Raw genomic sequence first — 22888 nt, forward strand, 5'->3', positions numbered from 1 at the left:
AAAAAATACTTATGACGAATTACGACAAAAATAAGTGTACAGACAGACTCATGAGATTTATAGAGTAGTATAGATTTTAGTATTCTCGTGCGATAGCTTTATTATTAGCGTATTTCATGTATAACTTTGGTGTTTCGATACCGATTTCTATGCTTCTTTTTTATGCAATAGTTAATACTGTTAATTTTTTTAATTTGGGATGATTGAGAGTGTTATAAACGCAGGAATAAACAAAAATAATCAGAAAGCTTCGAACTACTAAGCTATTGGGAGTGACACGTGTTATTGTGAATCAACCATAAAAGATAGACCAAGGCTGTCAAGGGATATTTTTTATATAATTTTAAGGAGAACATTTCCGTAATACACAATTTCTATGTAGCTTTAACCATTAAGGTTTTACACGCGACGGAAGCTTAAAATATGGAGTAACTTCTCCTGTTTTTCCGACATTTCCCTTCACTGCTCTGCTCCTATTGACTGTAGCCTGATGAAAAGTATACTTTAACCAGCTCAGGAGTATGAAAAATAATTGTACCAAGTTTCGTTAAAATCCGTCGAGTATTTTTTGTTTCTATAACGGTTATACGGACAGACAGACAGACAGACAAAAATTTTTCTGATTGCATTTTTGCCATCATTATCGACCCCTTTTCAACCTCTGATAGTTATTTTGGAAAAATATTTCATGTACAGAATTGACGTCCCTACAGATTTATTATAAGTATAGATAAATTCTGTACAATAATTTCCCTAGTCTGACTCTCTATTATTTATAAAGATAAAAGTAATTAAATATATTAACATCAAATATTTATTTAGAGGAGCTGAATATTTAAACTGCAGCAACAGTCGTTGAAATTATAATTTAGAATTTAAATACAAAAATATTCAAATAATTCTGTCTGGGGGTTGTGGCGTACATAACATTTTGTTGTTAAATAATAATTTTCGAGCAATCTATCTATCTACATATATTTTATATCTGTAGCTGAATAGATTTAAAAGTTTTATATACAGGCATAAGCATAACTTAGAAAAATTACAATATTAATAAGCATATAGCCTTCTCGTAATAATATATACTAACGACCCGCCCGGCTTCGCATGGGTGTAATGCTGATACTAAATAAACTACAGAATTTGTTTATTAACGACATCACACTGCAAACTCCTAAAATTATCAGTGTTTTTTTACTATATTGTTCATGTATTATACACACAAACCTTCGCCTTGAATCACACTAACTATTAAAAAAACCACAGAAAAAACCATCAGCTAAGAAAACCCCATAGTATATCTATCAAAAAAACAATACTATATACTTTAAGATATATGTTTTTTACAAATTACCTTTTATAGGATAATAGACTAGGGCTCAATCAAGGGGCTCGTATAGCTTCTTTCTTTTGATTGTTGAGGCGTATGCCCGTGGCTAACACCGGCTCCAATATAGTAATAATTATAACTACAGTATAGGTATAATCGTAGATCGACTTTTAAGTAGTCTAATATTTTTCATTTCATTTTACTTAGGAGGACTCAAAAAAATATATGTTGAATACGCAATTATTTTTATTACCTTTTAGTACATATTTTTGTTAAAATTTATATTTATTTGTTAAGTATTGTTATTTCCCTCGCTAGAGAGCTCCGATAATAACCGCGTCCGATTGCTGCTAGATTCAAAGTGCTAGGAAAATTAGCCAATATTTGTGGAAAAAAAGTAAATGACAAAAAAATTTTATTGTGGGTTATAACTAACAGATAGACCCATACCATCGCGGACTTTTTTGTAGACATTTTTGAAGTGTACAATTCTGTACTACATTATTTTGATCTATCTAGTAGGGTTAAGCCAGCGTTTACAAGGTAAGGCCAAAAAATTTAAAAAAAATACGACATTACATGAGAAACTTTTGAATTATCAGTGTTACTTAACTATATAAAAACCTTCCTCTTGAATAAATCTATCTATTAAAAAAAACCGCATAAAAATCCGTTGCGTAGTTTTAAAGATTAAAGCGTACAAAGGGACATAGGGACAGAAAAAGTGACTTTGTTTTATACTATGTAAAGATGTCAAAATAAATTACAAAATTCGTTATATTACAATCTGACGAGTCAGTTTGTTATCTGTCGAAATATTGTGAACCGAGAAATATGTTTGCAATTCAACATATTATTTTTCACTATATTGTAATTTATCAAAGTTAAACTATTAGATTACAATCTGTTCCGCGTCAAACTGTCAACTGATGAAAGCTCTCAAGCAGCTTCTAATTGGCCGATTTTATTGTAAGACCATCCAATCATATGTTACCGAAATAAATTTCAGTTAATAATAAATACTCTAACCTAACCGAAAGATTATGAACAATCGAAATTGTTTATATTTTTTTGCAAATTGAATAAACGTTCACAATCTATCGACAATTTGCAATTGCACGAAGTTACCGTTAAACTATAGATTATAGACTATAGATTGTAGTTTAACGGTATGTGCAATTTTACGGTGAAGTTCACAATCTTTCGATAGTTTACAATCTGTCTCGTCATATTGCAATCTAACGATTTTTGTAATCTAACGGTGACATATACATACATAAGTCAACTAATGCTTCTTGATATACTTATTTATTATAAGCACAACATGTAAAGAAGCGATGGCAAAGGAAAATAAAATAAAATAAAAGGCTGTCTTATCGCATATAGCGATCTCTTATTGGCAACATTTGGTGTGAAAATTTTATAAGCGCAAATAATTTACAAAATAAAGTATTTTAAGGTGTAGTATGTAGTCGTATTCTAATAATACCAATAGGGTTTAATTCATTGATGGTTGATGTAACATTATTTTATTAACAACAGCACTCGGTATAATCACTAACGCGAGGACAATTATCATCCTTAGGTCATGATATTCATGTTAATATATGCATAGGTGTATAGTTATATATTCATGCATTTACCTGTCAGTTACATTACATTTAATAGTTAGATGGTACTATTAGCTTGAACTGAATACATTACGGGAATTCAAAAATATGAATAAACTTTAAGTATCTGATTTATTTATGAGCCGAAATGGCCCAGTGGTTAGAACACGTGCATCGTAACCGATGATTTCGGATTCAAACACAGGCAAGCACTACTATATATATGTGCTTAATTTGTGTTTATAATTCATGTCGTGCTCGGCGGTGAAGGAAAACATTGTGAGGAAACCTGCATGTGTCTAATTTCATTGAAATTCTGCCACATGTGCATTCCACCAACCCGCATTGGAACAGCGTGGTGGAATATGTTCCAAAACCCTCTCCTTAATGGGGAGGAGGCCTATAGACCAGCAGCGAGAAATTTACAGGCTGTTACTTTTATCTGATTTATAAAAATGTATTATTATGAATGATAATTATTAATAATAGATGAGTTTATATTAGGTAGAAAGATGATTGCTTCTCTATTAGTTATTACCCAAAAAACACTTTACTTCCCAGGATGGTTGAAGGCGACATCTGTGAATTATTATTCATAAATTCATAATTATTTTTCATCAAAGTGGGTTTCATGTTTCTCTGAGCAATAGATAAGTTGCCATACATTTACATACCATACATTCTTAATTCCAGGCAGGCAAAGACAACTGAATATCGTCAAGTCCATTGGAAGCGAGAACTCATTTGTCATTTCACGAAATATCACGAAATACGGTATGTCATAATTTAAACATATAGATTGATAAATGACAACAGCTTAATCGTTCTTATTTGCTAAAATAGACAAGATTTACAGTATAATAATGGCTTACCCGTCGTTGTTACCACTCAGTCAGTTTGTCAACAAAGTTTAGGTGAAAATGATAATTAGTGCTAAGGTAAGAACGTTCTTTGAGATATTTCAAATTATCATAAGTAATTATAAGATATCTTAATGTGCGTGAAACGACTTAAGTAAATACAGCAAAAAATACAAAATACATAGATTATATTTGCTAAGTGATCGCACCAATGATTCATTTGGAGAAATAAGAAGAATATCTTGCTTTTGAAATAATGAATTTAATTATGAGATACAATATTTTTGTATAATAATTTTGAGTATTGTTTTACATTCGAATCATCAAGTGCAATCGTTTTTTTTTTCTAAAAATGACGTTTCGCCGTAATGAATGTTATACATGGCATGGTATTGAACCTCCTTGGTTTTAATCGGGTCGAACACTAAGTTTATTTAATTACAAAATAATTCAATTAATTCTAACACAAATTATCAGTAACTATCCCAACTCAATACGTCATTATATTTTATTACCGTATCGATGATTGTAAGAAATTATTTAATTAAATTTTTATAGTAGTAAATGAATATTCCATGAGTTTCAGTTGCTGTAAAAAAGTCTATATCAAGAATGTCTACTGTAATCTCAACTGGAAATGATGCCATTTGAAGAGCTCTTATTCACTTCACTAAGAGTCCACCATTTAAACGTTAATATCTCGATGACCCTGTTGGCACAGTTTGCAGAAGTTGTTTTGTTAATCTCAGCTCGATTTAAATGGACACATTGAGATAGATGCTTACTGTAGTCATTTGTATACATTAAATTAAGGAAATCTTTCATTTATCATAGATAATGAACATTTTTAAAAATCGAATACAAAACTTCCTTTTGAGATATTTAAGTTTCGTTCACAAAATTACATTAAAAATCTTATTTTAACCGCCTTCATGTTTTTTTCTTGAGCCGAATGGTTAGATTAACTGGTAGAGAATGCATTTATTATGTTCGATTTTGTTCCAACTTTTGGTTATGTTTTCACAAATTTGATTTTTAAACATTTGAAACGTATACCGATATGACCAATAGGATAAAAACAGTTGGATATAAATAGTAGCTAAATTCGTGTCCTCTCGCCCACCGGAGCAGCGACGTGAAACTTTTAAACTTCGTCGTTAAAAGAAGAGAATGCTTTACCGAGCAATGGGATACTGACCAGCCGCTAATTTATTTTAATCGAAAAATAGGTCAAAGTGGTTATGGATATTCCGTAGTATGTTGCTCTTTCTTTATTTACTTTATACATTAAATCACATGTAGACATGGTACGTGCCCGGCTTATATACTTCGCTACTGAGATAATACAACTAAGTCGAGTAATTGTCCTAGCATTCTCTCTGTTTCACGGAGACATCGTGGCATGTTGGGCATCTCTTTTCATATTGTAGCTATCTCTATGCGACGTGAGGCGTGTAATAACTTTGCAATAAGGGAAAATGGTTAGTAGTCCTTCTCTATTCTTGCAATGAATATGAAATTTATAATTAAATATTTGAGGCTTAAAGAATAATCTTACGATTAAAATAAATTCTTTGTCGATCGACAGTTTTTACGTAAGAACTTTTTTCCTAAACTTTATAATTAGGTATTACAGCTGCTTATTATTTATTATATTTGCTGTAAGAAATTGTGACATAAAGTGCTGTTGATTCAACGAAACAGAAGAACTACATTTTGGAAGTTTGTTGCTACTTGACAACTTAAAGGCATTCTCTAAGTACCATTTTGTGTCAACGACTTCAGCTTCACTTGTTACTATTAGAGAAATGTTCTTTTATAACATACATCAGTTGTCATCACATTATGAAGTTATATAAGGTAATAAATGTCCCAATTCTGGAATTCTGGTTTATTCACGTCACGGTTTATTAATGGCATGATGTGCTCGTGTGGTAAAATGAAGGTGTGAATTTGTTTATGCAAAAACCCGTTATATTTTTGTAGTTATTGATAATTTTAGTCAATTTTATAAGCCACTATTAATCAATGACATTTATAACTCTTGATTTATTTATAATTACAATATTAGTATAGTTGGGTCGTTGCGAAAATAATACTCGGACATCGGCGTGCCGTTTCAGTCAACAAACTTCCATTGTGATTCATACAGTTTTTACGACCGCGCCTACACACGAGAAATCAGTCGTAGTTTTTCCCGGCAAAATAGACACGTTTTTTTGTCATTTTTCGCCTTAAACTGTTTATAGACGTGGGAGTACAAACATTTTGAGGAAAGAGTTTGCAGATTGAGAATACGGATTTGTTTATTACAGATAAATGTATTTAGTAATAATTTGGCAGTAACCTTTTGCTTGCCTTTGCAATGAGGCTTACTAACAGCGGTAATTGACCTTTGGTGAGACGTACATATATGTGATAGGTATAACAATTAATTTTTCATTGGACTTTTATAATAATGGAAAAAGTTAGTGATTTAAATAAGAAATGTATGTAAGGAAATAAAGAATAATAATAATCATGATATTAGTTAACTGGAACAAATTGTCACTGAGTAAACGACTCATAGTTAAGTTGAGACATTACTTAGAGATGCATTTGTTGGAGATTTAAGTAACATTATAATAATATACACTGTCTATAGCACAAGAATAATTAATATCTCTCGAGTTAACTTAATAGTTAAGTATCTATTATAATGATGGTGTTATCTTCCTCACTACATATGTTAATTTATGCTCATGAGATGCAAGTTATGTATATACATATGTTCCAAGGACTTTGAGAGTCCAGACTTACGTCCAAATGATAAGTTGAATTTGTTTACACATGTGTAACTTGGGTAAAAGCGTAAATACTATTAAAATTTCCTAAATAACTTAAAAAAAAAACAATGTATTCTATTGATCTTTGCTTGCATCCTACTTCTACTAACTACTGTAATAAATATTTTCAATGCTAACGGATACTGCTTTCGTTGATAAATTATTCTATTAAGTGCCGTTTGCGGTCAAACGGCAATGTTTTTTATTGTTGTGTTCCGGTTATGTCACAAATCTGGCATCGTATTTTCTTCGAACAAGGCTATAAAAATGGCGTTAAATGCTTAGTAGTCGATAAGAGTTTATACTCAAATACCACGTTGATCCAGTAGCGCGTTATAGAAATCCAGCGTTGAAATTTTTTTTTGATTGGAAAAGTTTCTAGCAGAAACTCGGAATTAGAAGTAGGCATTGTTTACTTGTGTCTCGGAGTGAAGTAAAAGCCGTTGGTACTGAAACTTTTTTCCATTTTTGTCGGATTGATGTTCCATTATTTTTTTGTATTTAAATATACGAAATATGTATATGAAAATAATGCTTTCATGAAACGCAAAAATAATAGCGACTTTTTTTAGCTAATAAAGATTAAACTGTGAATAGATTCCACATGTTATAATGTATAACATATTATTTATCATTAGAGAACCATCCCTTTGACAGCCGGTGTTACCTTTGATGTTTAAGATTGGAAATTTCTCGCTATAACCTTACCTTATTTATCATTATAATTACACCCGTCAGACGTATTCATATTTATGAGAAGTTTCTGATGTATATGATAACATATTGCTCTTATATGGAAATTGACTGTATGTATAGCATAGTTTTGATAATTAATCAATTTATTAATGCAGCCGGTTAAAATATATCTCCAGGTTTTTAGGTTAACTTATACTTAAATTGGGTTTTATTCATCTGAATTTTAGGTTATCAAAATAGCTAATATATTCACTTATATTACTATTACTTTTGTATATCGTATAAGCTTCAATTTCAACATTTTTATTAAATTCAAACTTCTTTTATGAAATAAAAACAATTTAGGTAAGCATACCTGATTTCACATTACAGATATTATTAAGATGCACACCAAGCATTTTTTTTAAAATATTAATATAATCAGACTCAAGGCCAAGTGATCTCTTCACTTGTTTTAAGCCAACCTTGGGGAAGTATTTGGGTAAGGGGATGAAGCTTATCGTACGCTCTACGCCTTTTTCCTTATGCGTTATTAAGTACCTAAGAATTTTATCCGTCAATTTCCTCGTGTCGTATACACGACGGCATTTACGTACATTTACTTTTGGTATTCATTAATTTATTTTTTATATTTAAACGAAGAAAATTTTCATGTATCACTGATTGATTTTGGAATCAGAATGAAATAATAAAGATGGCTCTGTTCATTAAGTTGTTTTGAATTATTCGTTATGATGCCAAGTAATAGGCGAAAATGATAGGCTGGCAAAAATATCAATTAATATTCTATCTATCCAATCCTTTAAAAATAAAACTTTTTACTGTAAGCAGAAGAAAGTGACCTTCCAGTAGGACAAACAAAATTGTCACTGATATCATCAATATCGCCCTGTCATATTACCTGTATTGAACAACAGGTTCATTATGCGCCCAGATAATTGGAATTGCGATTCAGCGGGGAAATGCTGTTAATCCACGCGATCTTGATTTGTATAGTACCTATAGGTGTCTATTTCTGATTTATGTAGACGTCACTCAAGTTGAAAATGTAAGCTTTAGCTACGTTTACTACAGTGTTGCCACAACAAAGTATTAATAAATGAAAAAGTATTGTTTACTTGAATCTACAAAGTACAAGCTACGATATATGTGTGCTTGTTGAGTATTTTCATTGTGTTCGAAGAAAGGGTAGAATAATAGATTGTTTTTAAATGATTTCTTTTATTTATATACCTTACATCACGTTAAGATTAAGGCATGATACCGATTATATGTACAAATGACACTGATGGAAATATTTTACATAAAATATATTCATTTTTGTCGATCTAATAATATTAAGACTGACAAAATTATTATTTTGAAAAATAAATAAATTTTAATATCATTTGGCAGTTAATAACTACATTACTATCGTGGTCACAAACTTTCCTAGAATACTATAGACATTTATTTTATTTAGCTTATCAATTAACTTTTCAAAGGTAAATCCACACGTACGAACGCGCACGAACGTGTACGAATTGCATCGGATCGCATAACTTTGACACGACGCCAGAATTTCCAGGTAATGTTTGCATGAATGCTATTCCTACTTAGTCCATTGCTCACTGGTTTGATATTTTCCACTTATTACAAGAAAAAATAGTCGATTCAAAATTTCAGGATAGTAATACAATGTGACAGGTATAGAGCATAAAGCCCGGTGTCCGCAAACGAGGCTAGCATAATATTCATGCAAATACGCAAATGGCTGCTACTAGATCATGCACGTACGCATGTGTGGATGTTCCTTAACATAGTTTTTCAGTAGTCATAATTTTTTGAAATTATAACGAATTTATTCACACAGCTGAGCGATTTTACTTTGAAATACATCGTATCCCAAAACTACGCTGACAAAATAAATAGCAAGTCTCGTATTTGGTACTCGTCGTTAATTTTGAATCCTCATATGTTTTTGCTAAGATATATTTTGATATTTTCAGTTTAAATTTGCTAAAGTTAGCTAGAAAAAAGCTGTGTGAGATAATTAGAAGTCTCACCGTAAATTGTCAATTAGTCTCAAAGGCTTAATTAGCTCAGTCACAATAGGAGACTGTTGGACTGTAATTTTAAAGGTTTCAACACAAGAATTAGGCGGTGAGTCGTTTCAACGTTCAACGAATTGTTTAAAAATAAATTTATTTTGGAAAGGACAAAATTTTCCTCTATGCAGGTGCATCTTAGATGAACGAGGCTTTTTTGTATGTGTTAACACTTCATTTACAATTTATTTGCCCTTAAAATTATTAAGAGAAAAGAAGTCAAATTATTTCCGCTATACTTTATCAGTGTATTTTTGGGTCACCAGTAAAACAAGTATAATTTTTTGAAAGCTTAAGCTTACTTGAATACTTTTTCGGCTATCATTTGCTCCTCTCTGAGGATGTCTACATCCTTTAGTCCAAAAATTCTATCACAGTAAGAATCCTATTTGTATTTAAAAAATGAACAAACTGTTGAACATTCATTCATTGTTTGTAAATATTAAAATTTTGTCATTCATTTCACATACACATTTTTCTCTACAATTATCCACTAATATTCAAACACAATTTTAAATATATGCTATATCTACACATTGATTCCTTTCTTTAAATAAATTCAAGTTACGTTTGGCATTGAATACACATTTTTTTATTAAGACGATATCTTTTGAGTCATAGACTCGCTCATATAAGATCAAAATCACGCGTTTATGTATATCTCTTCTTTACCGTATGACGGGTAATCCTTAGGTGGTAATTTAAAACTGTCTCTCAAATATGAGAATCGGTGGAAATTATAGAAATATTCCGTTCCATCCGGTGAGTACTGCGGGTAGAGAGTGTACGCTGGAAACTCGACGTCAGCGAGGGAGTCTGCAAGCGCGTGCTTTGCAAACTCCTCCTTGTATCGTCATGATTGTTCTCTGTACGCCTGTCTCTTGCTGCATTTCTCTTTCAGGATATAGCAGAGTGCGATCGCTATTAAAACAGCGATGGCGATCGCCATGCTTATACTTATCCAAATTATCTCTTCATTGATACCGCTCGTTGATTTACCTAATAAAAAAATACATTGTTATTTATTTATTTCCGGTCGTGGAATTATATATCAATAGTCGTTTTATGTAAGTGAATTTTATCTCCATACGGATAACGTAAGATAGTCCATTTAATCTTGTCATACGACCTTTATAAATACAAGACTCGCGCGGCAGAAAATAGTTATATTAAGGTCGGCGGAGATGACTTGAGGGAAAAGTAAATGTTCATCCTAACATTTTCTGAAAACGATTTTTTAAAGCAAATTTCTTCTAGCTGTAAAATTAATGTAAACATTTTTGAAATATTTCTTTAAAATATGAATATTTTAAATTATGCTAGAGAGCTGCTTGATTTATTTAATAAAAAAATATTTATGAAATGATATTTTGTCGAAAAGATATGAGCTGTGAGCTACTGCTTAAATCAATAAGTTCTTGTTTATCGTTAGTTTAATAACAAATATTTAAATAACAAAGTTTAAACACTGTTTTCATTATTTTTTTATATTAATTAAATTGATGTAATATTCTAACCTCCCATTTTGTTGGAATAGCCTCCCATCTTGCCAGCGACTCTTGCAGAGACGCCGCTGACCGCAACCAGCACCACCACTCCCGTCCGCACGCATCTTTGACCTTAAATATAGGATCTCTATATATGTATATACTACTAATTATTGAAATAGAATTTAATGTGTAACAATTTATAATAACTCTGTTTTAATGAATGTCACTTCGAATAACTTCGAATATTTGTAATGAATTTAAAAATTATTCGTTTCATTCACCTAAGCAATGAAAACGTTTTTTAATTCACAAAATTGACAAGATTGTGTGCCTACTGGTCGTTTAACGTTTTAATAACGAAAACAGTCCCGTCTCTAGTTAAAATGACTCTCTCAAGATCTTCCTCGTTATTTTTAATTGAAAAAAGTACAAAGACTGCCGCAACAGAGGCACACCGACTACCATAATTAAGGTGTAAAATTTATCTCACCAGCTGAAGTGATGGAATTTAATGAAGAAATATTTTCCTCAGACGTAAGGTGCACTTTCTTTTTTTAAATATCATACTAGATTATGATTTTTAAAAAAGGTTGTATTGTATGGTTTGAGACTACTGATTAGCAAAGAACTAAACTAATATTATACCAATATAATTTAAATATAGCATAATAAATTCTACAAAAAAAACCTGTCGGCCCGGATGTTTTCAAGTGAAACCTAAACATATTTATAGAAATAAAATTCTAGGAAAGAAAGAACCTTTATAAAAAACATAAATACATATGCTATAAAAAACAATTTATTACGTAATTAATAAAATCATTACCGTAAGATTGAACATTAACTTTATGACAAATGTTTTATAAGAATCTTATTTGTGTTGTATGCATGTAAATTTTATTTATTCAGGAGATAAAAACAGGTAAATTGCAGTACTCTGGAATTATAATATTATATTTTAATGTTTTCATTTTACTCACCGCTTATAATCGCCATCTTGATGATAGTTCAAATATACGGATCTTACTTTCCACTACGAACTAAAATGTTCTTTTTATGAATCACGTGGAGTCCAGCATTCTCGTACAAGTTCTCTGCAATCAAGTATTTCAAGATATAAATCATATTATATGCATTTTATTAAATTTAATGAATAATAATATACCACTTTCATAGTTAAATGAAAAAGTTTTATTTCTGTAACACGTTTTAAAAATAGATTAGAAGTTTGAGTGTAATTTCTCTTGATCAATATATTTATTATTTATTTAAATAGTGTTCACTGACAAAACTTAAAGATTTCCTTGACTTGCATTATACGTCATGCAATAAACTAAATAACAGTTTTAACGTATACAAATGAATTTACATAAACTAACAAATAGGTATAATGTATATATAATAAAAAAATGTGCTTCTTAGAAGGCAGATGTATTTTTTTATCTAATGCCATTAAATAATAAAGAAGGTCCATTATAAAAATGTATGGAAAAAACTTTTATAATGTTCTGTAAGTTTTTTTATGTTTCAATGGTATCTCGACGTAAGATTGAAGACATTAATCAAACGAATAGCGCTCGTAGCGAACGCCATTTCATTTTAGAATGGAAGGAATTTACAGCAGATAGTTTCTGGTGTATTGTAGAATTTTAATTTAGTTACGACAACCATTGACACTGAGAATAAGAAAACATTATAAAATATGTGATTAAAAAACGCCTATTTAAGATACTTTTTTTTTTGGAACGTAAATTATTAAAATGATTCAAGTATCTAATACAAGGAACACTATTTTGAGCTTAACATTTTAAATAGAATCTCATACGCCTGTAATTACGTGGCTAGTATTTTTACCGAATGTTTACCGAAATTACCTGAATATTTACCGAAAATTCATGTGCATAATTTTTATTTTATAATTTTTCTCGTACTCGTCGATAAACACCATGAGAATTGAAATTCTGCCACATGTATATCTACCAACATCTATGAACAGCGTGGAAGGAAAAGAGAAGATACTTTTACCCAGACGTAGCTGTTGTGTAAGAATGGCTACTCAAATATTGATTGTATAATATTTTTTGTGACTTTTTTTATAATGTAATAAATAATAAATCACCTTAAGCTAATGATAGATAAAGTGAAGTGCAATAAGGCAATGGTTATATTTAGATTAAGTGTTGAACGCTAAAGTACTATCGTATCCTGGGAAATTTCATTTCCGCATGTCGGAGCTAAATTCATTAACCAGGTTCCGGTTTTTAATTCGATTTTAATTATTCAATTTACTTAACGATTTTTCTCGTTGTATTAACATATTATAGTATAAAATCTTATTTATAATAAAATGATAAAGTATTTACTATTAAATGAATGAATGCATACCGAGGTGTTTAGATCTTTTGAGTCTTAACCGACGATTGCGGGTTTAAGTCCAAGGGGGTTAATAGTCTAGGATCTAGGGTTTATTTTAAGCGATTACTATTAATGTTTAGTAAATTGTTAGTGAGTAGCTTTATTTCTATGAGACGCAACACAATTTTCTGTACAAAAACTTTCAATTGTGATAGGTAACAGAAATAGAAAGGATAAAGTATGTATGTTCCATGATTGTCAAAAAATTATTAATAAATAGGTTTTTTATTTATATATTAATGACTAGGTAATTATTGATCGTCTCATGAAAATAATCTTCTCACGGAAAATTAGCCTTATACAAATCAAGTGCAAAAACGAGCCGTTGATCATGGATTATAATTTGTATTTACAATTCGGGCTCTGCGGTAAAGGAAAAAACGTGAAGAAATTTTTAGCCTCAAATGGAGCCCTTGGCCCAGCTGCGTGACATTCACGGGTTACGTATAATTCACACCATTAATCTCAATATTTATCAATCACACTTAGTAAAGAATGACATTATAGATAATAACCCAGATTATTGATTTTTGGAGGACTATATAAAAGCTTAATTTGAAATTGGTGACCCCGATTTCTTATGTGCATTCGCCGCCATCCTGAAAACAAATTTAATTTCGTTTTTTTTCGATAACTCGGCTGATACGACCCGTGATATGAGAATTACGATAAGATGATGCGACGTTGCTGCATTTTACCCATAATGGAGCACACAATGCCGGCTTTCCTGTACCCACAGGCAGACTCGCATCTCTCTATGTATTTGCATAATATGAGTTACAAAATCATCTCATCTCAAGCATAAATGGTAGGTTAAAATGAGGCAACAAAAAAGTATCCTACCATAATTCTCGTTTAAAAAAAACCACAAAGTTCCACCCTTTTTTCAAGATGGCGGCGAACGCACATAGGAAATCAACGTCGACAATTTAAAGTTAAGATTTTCTAGGACCCTCCTAGTCTCGGCTCGTTCGCATCTTGGCCTGTTTTCTGTTTATCCTGACTGGACTATGAGATATATGATGGTTTTCGATACTTGATAAGCTGCAACAATGTCTATATCCAAAGAAAATATTGTTAATAAATCAAGATTCGCAGTATAGGTAACCAGGGTGTTACAGAGTAGGCAATCAATACTCGATTGCCAATATAAATTATTGCGCAAGAAGGATTGTTACGTAATTGTTGACGTATTCGATTCATAATTTATCTTCGTTATTTTTTAATTCAAAGTTTTCGTTACCAAATTATGTTACCTCTTTACTAAATTGTAATAAAAATACAAAATACATATTATGCAACCCAAAATGCATATTATAAACTGCAACGTTCGCACGGGTGGACATCACATTTTTACCTTTTATTTATATTATTGTTTTTGTTGCTTTTTTCCGGCGTTTTTAAATATTTTAGTCGTTCTAATTCAAGTTTTTGTCACAAAAACCTTAATAAATTATATAAACAAATCTTCCGTATGAATCATTTCCACTTCTTTATACAAAAACCTGAATAAATTATATATCTAAATCTATCTTAAGAATCCCTCTGGTTATTAGTGAAAACCGCATGAAAATCTGTTCAGTAGTTCTGGAGTATATCGCGAACATGCAGACAGACTCGGCCGAGGGACTTTATTTTATAATATGTCGCGATAAAATGGCGAATATTTTATTTTACGGAAAAAAAAACATCAGTAACAAAATAAACAGTTTTATTAGTGCGTGGGCCAGCCTTTGTCCGTGCAATGTGGCGAGAAATGACCGGCACGTTCAAACGAGTTTACTCGCCGGTGACCTGCTCTCTAGATGGTTTAAGCCCGTTTTAGTGGAATGAGATTTACATTACGATGCGATCGGGTGAAACGGTTGTGGTACGTGAATTAGTGAAGTTGCAGTTAATTCGCAAAATAACGTTATATTGCTGTAAATCTAGTATCGCTAATGTTTTACTATTTTACTACTACTGATACTTCTATTGATACTACGTCTGACAAATGAGCCTTGTGATTATTAGAGTACTACGTTGGAACTATAAGAAATATTAATCCAATACCTTGTGTGGCCAGTACGTCAAAAACCTTCGATACTAAGACGTTCTTTGTCCCTGTAGTTAGTAGTTACACTGTTTCAATCATTCTTGCTGAATATCTCTGTCTAGCTCAGATTCCAATGAGTAAATATAATATGAGTCAAAGGTTAAAGGTACGGTGGTTGTACGTTTTAACATTAATTAATATAAATTCATCATAAAATTCCTTCTGAAAACCTTTCATATCTCCTGCATTCACGTACCGAGAGCTTCGTAACACATTACGAATTAATGGTTGGGAACGGCTGTGGTATTTTTATGGACTCTCGGGTTTAATGTTAAAACAAAAACATGCACGCTCGTACTGTTTTCATGATAAAATACAACATCTAAAGATATTTTATATTCAAGTTTATACGGAATAGTACATAATTTTAAGACCATAATTCGATATCGCGATAAAGAGAAACCGCTTGTATTTTGTAGAAGTAGTATTAAAACAGAATTTTAAGTTGTTGACAGTTTGTATGACTGTGAAATTTCTATTTATTTTAAGTGAGATTCTTATAACATCGGTAAATGGCGCCATTTTAGAATAGTGTCATTTTAATGTAAAAAATTCAAAAAACATCCATAAATAATTTTAGCACTCAATTTTATGATTTTACTTTTAAATATAAATCCTAATTTATTTTTAATGATCAAATATTCGTGTCTACTATTTAGGTCTATACGACACAGACTTGGCAAAGATGTACAGAATTACAATTCTGAGTAAAAAAGTGTATCAGCAAAATATTTATACTGTAATTATTTTGCTCCAAATAATACGCAGACATATACATACATGCTTTCAACTTTCATGAATAGCTTCTAGTTTTTTATGCAAAACTCACACTTTTCCAATACTCCGACTTTTGTCTGCGCCGCTAAGTTGCACAGACAAAATTTAATAGAAGTCTGTGCCTAGTCCATGTCGTGTGAACATAGCATTATGTCAAATTACTTTTTTGTCTCATTTACTTAAAGTAGTAGTGCAAAAACCTTCATTGAAAGTATTCCTCGCCTTATTGCCTCCACTAGTGACGTGAGGGCTGATTCGTTTTTTGCCAAGAGGATCGGAATTGCGATTCTACTTAGAAACGTTTCTAGCATTCTTGCCACCATTCGGGTAAAATTTTCGCAGAAATTATTTTTAATTCGTGTTTGTATATACTTAAGGACTTAATATTTGAATAAATATAAATCTTTTTCGTAATATATTTTTATAATAAATTTTCACAACTGCGATTTTGTACTTACTGAATAGCATTAAATATTAATTTTTATTAGTAATATTTGAAAACTTGCTACTATATAAACTCAATAATTATGATTTTCGGATTTATTTAATAACTACAGAAACTTAACTCCAATTAAATAAATATAAAAAAAATAAACTAACTCCACACAACTCTATAATATTTACAGTTATCATTACTTTTCGTAATTGGGTGTCGGCTGTCTACCAATATCATAATTCATCGACGCTGGTGTAAAGGTACTCTTGTCCTAGTAATGAATATTAGTGACCTCTGAAATGGTACTGGCCTTGGTGAGACTGTACATTGCAGTTAAAATTTAGCCAACATACGTATTATTTATATATTACGTATAGTTTCAAAAGCTTTAATGGCGCAATGACTTACGAGCCGCTTATTGATCTAAAACGACACAGGATCGATGTTGACCCCTTAGACTATTGTGTGTAAATAGGAATATTAGTTATTCTTTAATTAATCTAGGACATTGTTTTATATTTTGAACATAGCTAATATAATTAATGTAGTAAAAATGAATAAATTTTTGAATATTGCCATTCCCTGGTGATAAATTATTTATTAAATAATTTCAAAGTAACAAAGTTTCGTACTTACTATAAAATGCATTGTAAGATGTTGGAACTCAACTTAGAAGTAAAATATTTTGTAAAATTTAACTTTAAAGAACAATTAACAAACTTGTAGTATTTATTACATGGTGGGTAGGACTTTGTGCAAGCCCGCCTGAGTAGGTACCACCCACTCATCAGATACTCTACCATCAAACAAAAATACTTAATACTATTGTGTTCCGGTTTGAAGGGTGAGTGAGACAGTACAACTACAGGCACAAGGGACATAACATTTTGTTCCCAAGGTTGATGCCGCATTGGCGATGTAAGGAATGGTTAATATTTCTTACTGCGTTATTGTTTATGGGTGTTGGCCACTCAGGCGGTCCACATGCTCGTCAGCCAATCTATAGCATAAAAAAAATCTATTTTTAAGTCAATAATAATATATACTCGGGTTTTTTATCCTTATATGTATTAACTGTTTTATAGCTATTCAATTTAAGTCTCTTCTGAATTTGTATCTGGAATAATGCCAACGTAATTTGTTACACCATGCCTCAAAAATCACCAATCAATTGATGTCAATTATTATTTGCTTGTTGCTTCTCTCTTTTCGAATCGGATTGCCTGTGATCCGCACCGTATTATAACAGTGGGATTAAAAAACGTAGATGTACGTGTTTACGCACACACTTGCACAGTCAGGGGGATTATATTTTATAACAATGTCATACATTTTATTATTAAAAAACGAAATCCATGCAATATTCCATTATTGTATACGTATCGTATCAGTGCGAATGAATAATATAATCCTTAATGCTACTTCAAAATTCTTTTTTTTTTAATATATTTAATTAATAGAGAAGCGTATTATTATGTTTTATCTGTTTATTATGAATTTTAATAATTTATATGTTTGTTGCAGAATTATGTTTAATATTCGGATATTATGATTAAAATTTACAATATTATTTTGAATCATAAATATGCAGAACCGAATAGTTTGCGAACTGTCAAAAGAGTTTGTTCAGGAATTTAGGACTAAAAAACATAATTTTTTGACATGGAAGACAAATGAATAAAAAAAAATGTGCAGATATATCAATCAGTTAAAACGTGTTGTGACAGAAAACAAATTATTTGGGGAATTAATTGAATATTCATTCAACATCGTTTTTGCTGTCAGACCGTCCATGTTATTAATTTGATCTGCCTACAGACAATATATTGGCATGCTATTATGGTCCATGCTACACGTATTAAGGTATTACGCTTCAAATATTATATTGTTTCAAATAAATAACGTCTGTTAGTGATATATTGGTTTTTGGTAAATTGAACATTTTGTAGTGCTGAAAATTGCATTACAGCGATCAGGATAAATGGTTTTTGCCTAGCATGGTGTAATACGTGCTATAAATATTGAACACTGTTTTTTAAAAAAGACTACCTACCCACCCCGTTTTAACAAATGTAACATTCATACAGCATAAACCGTCAATTTCCCGCATAAAAAATTCATAATAAAAATACTTAAGTGCCGAAAGGAGTATCATAGTATAAGAGTATAAGATCACAGATTAGTGAAATTCTGCTAAACTACCTGTAACCTAAACTTAAAAAATCAGTATAGTGGTTAAATTGTGGTGGTTAAGATTACATTTTGATTTATTAGTATCTATGTAAATAAAAATAAAATAGTTCCCAACTTAGAATACAATATAGATTTACAGCGCTTATATAATATCGTAGTCATAGAGAACAAAGAAATAGTAATATAAACACTTGTCAATTACAATTCCAATTTAATATTATTTGCTAATTGTTCAAAGAGTCAGTCACTTTTTGTTGGTTTTCATAATTGTAGTTACATAAAAGATGAAATTAAATTTATTGTTTGCCATGATGGTTTTCATTTTCGCTGAAAACTAGTATGATTTCTTGTTATTTCGACGAGGAATAATTTTATACAGACAGAAAATAGAGATCATACTAAATCTGTTATACAATTGAAAGCTTATCACCATTAATATAGAAAACTTAAAAAAAATATATTTAATCAAACAAGTTAAAAAAAAAGAAATATTAAAAGAGGTAGTAATATTTTAGTTTATACTAGATATGCATTTAAGATTATTAATATCGGTGTAATTATTATAAATTGGAAGCTATTATATTAATTATCAAAAGATCATTTAGGAAACAAAAGTAATTGTCATAGCTTATGAGCAGCAGTCATAACTGATCATAATGGGTTCGATATTAGTCAATGTAACAGTAAACCATTGTTAGAGAATGAAAACCTTGACCGAAGCCCGCGTCCTCATTTATCATTAATTATGAAGCAAATCTTTGAAAATGCCTACGTATTTCAATAAAATTATTATGATTTGTATTGAAAATTTAGATAATAATAATGCATAATTGGTAATAATTAAACGTATAATTACTGTTATTAAATGGATAGGAAACGACTAATAAATATACATAATATTTAATTACCATTGCAAAATAATAAACAACGTGGTCGGGTCCTCCTAGCTTAAATATTTAATTCAATGTAAACACTGAAAATAACTTATCTTAGTAATTCAAGGGCAAAGACCTTATTTCTATTAATCTTCAGCCCGGAACGTGGGCGTAGGCGTAGACAATCTAATAAAGACAAGCTAACGCTTTCGAACGGTTCTAGAAAAACCTACAACACAACCTACACATCGAATAGTTTCCTTTCAAAGCATGTTTTGTTTCAAGAGGGTCTAGCTAAGCTTAATGACTGCTATTTTCTACGCTGCTTATATTTAATGTTAAAATTTTAATATTGGAGTTAAAAACCAACATACACAATTGAGCTCTGATACGTCATAAGTCTATGTGAGCTAACATCTTGTCGTTATGTACAGTAATATAAGATTAATATAAGATTTATATAAGAGATGTATTTGCTCACGAATTTTATCCTTCCAAGATAATATTTGTTTATAGGCGTTTTAATAAAATAAACTTAGCAAATATAACCTTATTTAAGTTTTTTGCGGTGTTGACTCTTAGTTTTTTAATGTATGATCTGGCTAAATTAATTCGCTACTCTCCTCAAACATCAACGATGTTGTTCTTATTTCAATTCTCATGGCTATTTACCCCGTTTAAAGAAGCGGTCAGTCATATTATTACGTCAGTAACCATTCGTACCAGAACACAGCAGTAATTGGGTTTACCAGTTGCACCAGTTGTTGAAAAAAATCAATTTAATGGTGGCATATATTGGCATTTTAAGAAGATATTTTAATTACAATCTGATTATCACTTTAAACATTTTGAAATTCAACGGGGAAATGCTGCTAGCACAAAAGTAAAGTAAGTAAGTCATACAACACAACAACAGCAGCAGCTTGTAAATTTCCCTCTTTTGGGCTAAGGCCTCCTCTCTCTTTGAGAAGAAGGTTTGGAACATATTCCACCACGCTGTTCCAATTTGGTGGAATACACACATGACAGTATTTCTATGAAATTTGACACATGCAGGTTTCCTCACGATATTTTCCTTCACCGCCGAGAACGAGGTGAATTATAAACACAAATTAAGCACATGAATATTCAGTGGTGCGTGCCTGTGTTTGAACCCTCAGTCATCGGTTAAGATGCAAGAGTTCTAGCCACTGGGCCATCTCGCCTCTCAGTTTATTTATTCTTATGTTAATAAAGTTAGACTTTAAATATTTTTTATAATTTTTATCTTAATTTGTAACAATAAACATATTCCCGTATGTTTTCACTTCTGTCAGTGTAGATGTTGTGTCCGGATTGTCCGGATATTATTACAAGTGCAACTGGTAAAGCCAATTACTGCTGTGTTCTGGTACGAATGGTTACTGACGTAATAATATGACTGACCGCTTCTTTAAACGGGGTAAATAGCCATGAGAATTGAAATAAGAACAACATCGTTGATGTTTGAGGAGAGTAGCGAATTAATTTCATTTATAAAATGATATTAAGATAAACTTGTGCTTCAAGACAACCCTATAAGAGACTGGCACAAGTAATTTGAAGTTAACATCTAATTAAATAAATGAGCGCTGGTATTTGTTCGCTTCTAAAAGTTTTCTTAATGTAGGTCATACTGCTTTCGACTTGTATATATTTTTGTTTTTCAGTATAAAGTTGTATAATTATAATACCTTGGAAAACTACTATTAAAACGTAAGTTTATGTTCGGCTATGAATATTTAAATATCGTAATATTTATACGTTAAAAATGTCGTAACTTGCCGTTTTGTGAAGCTCGGTAGTTACTAACCATTCATCAAATATACTACTGCTAAATATGAATACTAGTATTACTAGGTGAAAGGTTAAGTGAGCCAGTGTAACTACAAACACAAGGGTCATAACGTTTTGGCTCTCAAGGCTGTTGGCGTATTAGCGATGTAAGGAATGGTTTGTATTTCTTACTGTATCTAAATCTATAGACGGTGGTTATCTCTTAATATCAGGTGGCTAAAAGTCGAACCCTTGGTTTTGTATAAAAATATATTTGTTACGCCAATACCCCTGTAGGATTAAGTCACTGACGGCGAATGCTGGCGACACTAAATATTCTACGATAGACGCATCTTAAAAGCCTAGAAGCTATTAATAAACATTTTCACGAAAGTATAAAAACTTATTTATTAATAGTTAGTTACTCTTTATTTTTCATACATGTATAGAAAAAAGTTATTCATATTATGACAGATATATCCAGATGCATATCAGTATTCAGTGTATTTTGATATGAAACTTTTACTTGTTGTAAAAATATATTTTAAAATAAGGAATTCTATTATTAGATTTGTTTATGTTTACATTTGATTAATTAAATAAGTCTTAAAATTCTATTTCATATAATATCTATGTATTTATAATAATAATTATTTACGCAGATGATCTAATATAGGTACGAGAAGAATAGTGATAAAAGTCTTAATAGCATTTGCTTGTTAAATCACAATTACAATTGCAATTCTTTGTGCAAAAATAAAAAAGGTAGATTTTTTTTGCAAAGATAAAGGAGATAGCGTTGCTGGAATGTTATAATTTTTACAATGTTCTTTCACTATTAACCAATGGTACAATTGTGTTCACTGTACGTGATACAACTATATAATATGGAAATAGAAATATATCCATTTTTTATACCATTCAAGGTATAAAAATACGTAAATTATGTCACCGAACAGAAGGGCTGGTTCGTTATTTGTCCGAAGGATTGGAATTGCGATTCACCTGAGAAATTCTGCCAAAATGATTGCCACCATTCCACGCGGTCAAGATTTATACAGGGACTATTTTAAATTTATATTTATATACATATATTTAAGGATTTAAAAGATGTTAGATAAAGATATTTAAATTCCATATGAATTTTAGAAAGGTACAAAGGATGAAAATGTTGTTCGTGTGGAACATGAACAAAGTCGGAACTTGGCGGAACTTGTAAGTTTATTCAAAGTTTTTGCATACAATACTTATAAAACTCATCGATAACCTTTTCACTATTTGTTGTATACATTTACTTTATAAATATATCTTGTATAATAAAGTATGCCTGGAAGTGATCGCTGTCTTAGCGATAAGGCCGCCTCTTGCACAGAATATGCAGTTCTTTGTCAGTATTCTATTGTTA

General features: G+C 30.9%; 1 protein-coding gene across 1 annotated transcript in view; it reads right to left on the reverse strand.

Annotated features, from left to right (window-relative positions):
* Positions 1-8560: 8560 nt before the first annotated feature.
* Positions 8561-22888, reverse strand: part of LOC124530132 — a 40153-nt gene continuing 25825 nt past the window's right edge. The window contains exons 2-4 of the mRNA XM_047104140.1: positions 11879-11992; positions 10926-11027; positions 8561-10407 (exon numbers count right to left, since the gene is read on the reverse strand). Coding sequence (XP_046960096.1) covers positions 10262-10407; positions 10926-11027; positions 11879-11894 — 264 coding nt within the window. The 5' untranslated portion in view covers positions 11895-11992 and the 3' untranslated portion in view covers positions 8561-10261. The remainder of the gene's footprint in view (positions 10408-10925; positions 11028-11878; positions 11993-22888) is intronic.

The sequence above is a fragment of the Vanessa cardui genome, chromosome 5, assembly GCF_905220365.1.
Source record: "Vanessa cardui chromosome 5, ilVanCard2.1, whole genome shotgun sequence".
NCBI classification, from domain to species: Eukaryota; Metazoa; Arthropoda; class Insecta; order Lepidoptera; family Nymphalidae; genus Vanessa; species Vanessa cardui.